The following is a 6000-nucleotide window of genomic DNA, read 5'->3' on the forward strand; positions in this document are numbered from 1 at the left end:
CTTACAAACCCCGTGCATCTATTATCGTTTTCTCAGTTAACCTGGACATACAGCCTCCTCCAGCCCTACAAGCCCCCATTTCCACTTCCGAATTGTCTCTCCACACCGGGGCTCTTGTCCTTCAAGGACACTTCTTTTTTTCATCACGTTCCCCGCCACTATCCACTCCCACTTCCCAGGTACTCGTCCCCAAGCATCCATCTCTGCCGTGTGGCCACATGGACTGTCAGCTGAATTGGTTCCTCTACGGCAAGGACTTTTGTATCTACCTTCATCAGGGCGTGAAGTGTTCGCCAAAGCTGGTATCAGCTGACGACTAAACTACACTCGTGCAAACAGGAGCCTGTAAAATATTGCAGGTGGATGGAATGGAATGTGTCTGCACGTTTTGCATATTGGTCAGTTGAGCTGTGACCAAAATTGTTTTTTTTAAGTGTGCGTTCAGTCTGTTACATAATTACCTGGGAAACAGTACTGACAGGTGTCCAGTGACATTCTGCCTTGTTTTTCATTCAACAGTTGGGCTCCTGTTTCTGAAGTTGAAGTTTTGAGTTTAATTTCCTATGCAAGGTCGTGTTAGGTTTTGAACATGTGAACATGACATTGATAAAACTGTGCAATACTGAGCCTGTTCATCTTTCCAGCCTTTTGCACGCAATTTTACAAATGCTAACAATGGGTGTGAAGAAATAAAATAATCAAATAATCGTGAGTTAACACCCTTAGGAAAAAGTCAGGATGGCCCTGTGTTTTACAGCGAAACAGCAACTCAATTGACAAATTTACATTCAATAACACAGAAGTGCCAACAATGATTGTGACGTTTCAGCAGTAAGTATGGAGAATCTTTTGTGAATGTGACGTGGGTCGCAATAGTCGGCAATTCTGTAAACATGGGTCGCTCAAAATAAAGATTGAAAAACACTGCTCTCGGCCATTTCAGAGGACAGTTAAGAGTCAATCACATTGCTGCACGTCTGAAGTCGCAGGTAGGCAGGTGACAGATTTTGTCCCCTAAAGAACATTAGTGATCCAATCGGGGTCATTTTTAAAAAACAATGGTTTAATGATCATCATTAAATTAATTCCAGGTTTCATGCAATTTGACCGTCAGACGAGCATGCATCTTCTTCACCATCTCCCACATCACATTACTGCTAACACTCGATTTTTCACTGCAGCATTCCTGACGCACAAGAGGAAGGCACGTTGGGAACTTCAGCCAGGTTATTTCACAGCCATTAATTAACATTCAGGCACTCACAGGCCGATTACGGTGAATTCCTCGATATACGTTCCTGATGTGTGTCAGCAGTGGTGAAATGGAGAACCCCAATGAAAATCTCTGATCTCTTCAGCGATTATCCACTTGGCTGTAATATTAGATGAATACCATGCCAGTGGATATTTAAGTTTTCAGGAGAAGTGAGAAATGTGAATTTTGTACAGACCTATTGCAAGCATGGCCTCATAGTTTCGTTTCATGTTCTTATAACGGATCTTTTCCCATTCACTTAATTCTGCCCATTCACCTTTGGAAAAATGGGGAGCAATGTCTTGAAACTTGTCTGTAATCTGGAAATGTAAGGTGATTCGGATTGTTAATACATCCAGGCACTGAATCAGTAATGTTCACAAACACAAGTTCCATAAATGTAAGATTAGCCAATCCGCCAGCTCTGCCATCGGTGGATTTCTAGAATACCCTCCACTAGAATGGGCTGGTACTATAATCAGTGGTAGAGGACTCATAAAGAACAGCCTCTCTACCAAACAATTCAAGGGGCGATTCACCGGAAAGATTTCTAAGTGTGGTAGCGAGCTGGAACCAGGCCCAGAGAGGCCAACAACACTATTCAACGTTAATATGTTCACTTAATGAGGCCTCACACCGCAAATCAAGGCTTGCCGGCTGATTCGCCAGGACCGTGTTTGCCAGCCCCCCGCTTACAAGATCGAGCAGCACTTGCTCAACCAACCTCTCAGCTTGCAACAATGGTGCCTAGGAGACCGGCCCCATGATTAGACGATGCAGGCCTAGGGTGGCTTTGAGTCACAGTAGAGGCCAGGAGAGATGTCCTGTCCCCCCCGAGAATCCCGGAGGGTGAATCACAGGGCCTGGGATGAGGCAGTTGTAAGCTCCAGGAGTGTGACCAGGACTGGCTTCCAGTGCTGAAAAAGGTCAACAACCGAGACCGAGTGAGTGAGTAGACAACCTCACCCCGACAACTCTCCATGCGGCTTCCAACCCTCCCTTCACTCCGCTCTCCACTCAGCCCCCCTCCCAACCCTCCCTACACATACTGTGTACCCCACTGTGAACGACATGTGTGGCTAATGATGCCCTCTCTGTGTCTCGCACAACCGCTGGGAGAGGGCCAGACTGGCAGCAGGGTGCCAAACTTAAGAATCCTCACCACCTTCGAGGAACCGACCCTGGAGATGACAGGGGTGGCTGTGTACAGGGCGGTCACCAACCCGGAGGTTGGCAGAAGCTGTAGAGGTGAGGAACCATCAGGCCCCACCTGGAAGACCTGTCACATGTGAGTTGTTATTGCCTTACTGACTGACCCATCCCTCCCACTGACTACATGTCTATTCTCCTGCAGGTCCTACAGCCGACGGCGCCAGCCCATCCCAGGTGGCTCCCTCTCCAACCTCCCAGAACACAACCTCAGAGAGCTTCGAGGATGCCATGATCGAACACCACAGCTGCCATCCAAACACTCCACCACCACAGATACACACACCTCTGTGGAAAATATTAGTGGTCAGGCTTTTGGGGCACAATCTGGTGAGCACCACACAGCTGCTGCTGCACATCAAGTGGAGGCAGGAACCCTCAGGCGAGGCAGCAGTCTGACGTCAGCTGGATCTCAGGCCACAGCTGGGTCCCAGCCTAAAGCGGGTGGGTATGAGGGCTTCCATGCCCCTCCGGGCTTGCTAGACCCTCGTCGCTGCCGCTTGTCATTGGCTGGTCCTCCAATTGGTTCCTGGGCTCAGCCTCCAGTCCCTGTTGGTCCGGCATCGCCTCATCACCTCGTACTCGGAGGTGGCCACATGTTCCTCACCACCAACCTCCATCTCGTCTCCCTGCTGCTGCCCGAGGTTCTGAAGGACGCAGAAGCCCACCACAAAGAGAGCGACCCTCCGGGGGGGATGCATTGGAGTGCACCATCGGAGCAGTCAAGGCTTTGCAACCGCATCTCGAGGAGCCCGATGCACAGCTCAATCACAGTCCGGGTGACCACAAGTGAGCCGAAAATCGCGGCCAGTGCCAGGCACCCAACGGAATGCCACATCTCGACAGCGGCATCAATGTATTCCACATCGCACATAAACGCCATTGGCATATAATTGATGGGTTCGTTCCAGTATTCTTCAGGACCTCCGTGATGCTATGCCACCAACAGGGGGAATTACCGACGACGGGTTTCACTTGTGGTTTCAAAAATCGAGAACAGAGACTTCCGGTGGCGGCCATGGAGTGAGTGGTCGCACATTTGGTGGCTCCCTCTCAAGCCAGATTTATTTTGCCTTTTCGCTGCCCGAAGGGCAAGGTATTAGAGGGCAAAAGGTACAAGAGTGCCTGGGGAAGGTAATAATCCTCTGCTGTGGGTGGTGAATGGATACACAGATGAAGAGCGCCACGAGAAAGAAAGTGCTGTTGGAGCAGGAGAGATTTTGTGGTGCACCACAAGGAAATATGGCGAGGGCAAGGAAGGCTGCGCTGCCTACTAAGTGGTTGACGGAGCAGTTGGTGGAGTTCTGGAATGATATGTTTCGGCAGCAGAGAAAAGAGGCCCTGGAAGACCTAGCCACGGTGGTGGAACCGCTGAGGTCTGCAATTCAGCAGGTGGAGCAGAGACTGCAGTACCAGGGTCTGGTGATCAGGAAGTGGAGGAGGCAGTGGGGGACACAAGGAGCAGATGGCCTCATTGGTGGCTGTGATGGGAGTGATGCGGGAGTGCCAGAAAAACTTGAGGGAGAAGGTGGAAGATTTGGAGAATCGCTCTGGAAGGCAAAACCAAAGAATTGTCAGGATGACTGAAGGCATTGAAGGTGCGGTGGCCGCAGTAGATGTGGCAAAGATGTTGGAGGTTTATGGAGGATGGGGCCCTTGATTGGCCTTTGGAGGTGGACCAAGCACATAGGGCGCTGAGGAGATGGCCGCACACAGGTGAGCAGTCAAGGGTCATGGTGGTGCGGTTGCACCGCTTTCTGGACAAGAGGATCCTTCGATGCAAGAGGTAGACCAGGAAATGAACATGGGAAGGAAACGAGTTGCGGGTGTACCAGGACTTAGGTGCAGATGTGATGAAGAGGAGGACTGGATTTGACCTGATTAAGGCTGCCTTCTTTAAAAAGGGGGTGAAGTTTGGAGTACTGTACCCAATCTGCCTGTGGGCGACTTTCCAGAAGCAAGAGTGGTATTTCGACACACCAGAGGAGGCGATGGAATTATGAGGGGCAATGAACTAGGGGCAGTTTGAGGACATGGAACTTTGTAGGAGTATTTGGTTGCTTGTTAAAGTGTTTAGTGGTGGGTGTTTTGGGGCAAGTTTTCATGGGGGAGCAACGATGGCGAGTGTGCCTTTTGTTTCTCTTTAGATATGGATGGTTGGTCTGGTTGGGTGGGGAGGAGAATTGGAGGGAGGTAGGATGATTGAAGGCCTTGGGCGAGGGCCACCGTGCTAGCTGGACAGACTAGTTAATGGGAGGGGAGTGAAGGGTTGCCAGGAGGAAGGCGTGGGGGAGGAGTTGGTTTTTGTTTGAGGGTGGGGGGAGGAGTGCTGACATGGGTATGGTTGATATATCGCACTTGCAAAGAGATCGATGACGGTGGACATCCGAGGGTGGGCCTGGTGGATCGCGTGACGTGGACCAGTGGCGCAAGAAAGGGCATTGCTAATCGGCAGGGGAATACGGCGGAGAGCCCCTACCAGGCTGGTCACCTGGAACATGAGGGGGTTGAATGGGCCGATTAAATGGTCACGTGTGTTCACGCATTTGAGGACTTTGAAGGCGGACCTGGCTTCTTTGCAGGAGACGCACCTGAAGACAGGGGACCAGATTAGGCCGAGAAAGGGATGGGTGGGGCAGGTGTTCCAGTTGGGGATGTATATGAAGACTGGGGAACAATGTTGGTTAACAAGCGGGTAGCGTTCGAGGTGGGAAGTATTGTGGCCAATCCGGTGCCAGCAAGGTGAGGGGGGGGGGGGGGGGTAGTTGGAGGGATTGCGGTGATTCTGGTAAATGTCTATGCCCCAAATTGCGATGATATGAAGGGGGGGGGGGGGGGGGGGGAGAGAGAGAGAGGAGAGAGAGGGGGGGGAAATTCCCCCCCTACAATGTCGCAGGCTTCCATCTCTCTGATATTAAAGAAGGATAAGTATTCGAAGAAGTTTGGGTCGTACCACTCGATTTCACTGCTGAATATAGATGCCAGCTGTTGCCGAAGGTATTGGCATCACAAAATGAGGACTGAGTCACAGGGGTGATCGGCGAAGATCAAACGGGTTTTGTGAAGGGGAGGCAGTTGTCGGCGAGCGAGAGGAGGATGCTTAATTAATCATGATGCCTTCCTTTGGGGGGGGGGCGGGGGGAAGGGATGGAAAAGGTTGAGTCGATGGATGCGGGGAGAAGGCGTTCGATCAAGGGACTGGGTGTATCTGCTGGAGTTGCTGGGGAGTATGGGTCGGGTTTTTAGACTGGGAACGGCTACCATATAAGGCGAACCAAGTGAGTACGTGCTTTTTGGGCTGTATTGTGGGACGAGGCAGGGGGCCTGCTCTCCCCGTTACTTGTCGCCTTGGTGATAGAGCCACTGCAATGGCGCTTAGGGCATTGAGGAACTGGAGAGGATTTGAGCGGGGCGGGGGCTGTCGAGCACAGAATCTCATTGCGGTGCGGATGACTGTTGTAGTTTCGGACCAGTTGGGCAGTATCGGAGGTCTCATGGCGGTGTTCCCGATTGAGACTAGAGGGCAGGAAAGCAGG

At 51.4% G+C, this 6000-nt stretch overlaps 1 protein-coding gene across 2 annotated transcripts in view; it reads right to left on the reverse strand.

Annotated features, from left to right (window-relative positions):
• LOC119974498 (histone-lysine N-methyltransferase PRDM9-like) overlaps positions 1–1630 on the reverse strand; it is a 41894-nt gene extending 40264 nt beyond the window's left edge. The window contains exon 1 of one of the 2 annotated variants that reach the window (XM_038813438.1): positions 1452–1630. In XM_038813438.1, the coding sequence (XP_038669366.1) occupies positions 1452–1485 (34 nt within the window). In that variant the 5' untranslated portion in view covers positions 1486–1630. The remainder of the gene's footprint in view (positions 1–1451) is intronic. The other variant, XM_038813437.1, reaches the window with a different exon arrangement.
• Positions 1631–6000: the final 4370 nt, after the last annotated feature.

Source organism: Scyliorhinus canicula, chromosome 12 (assembly GCF_902713615.1).
Source record: "Scyliorhinus canicula chromosome 12, sScyCan1.1, whole genome shotgun sequence".
Lineage (NCBI taxonomy): Eukaryota > Metazoa > Chordata > Chondrichthyes > Carcharhiniformes > Scyliorhinidae > Scyliorhinus > Scyliorhinus canicula.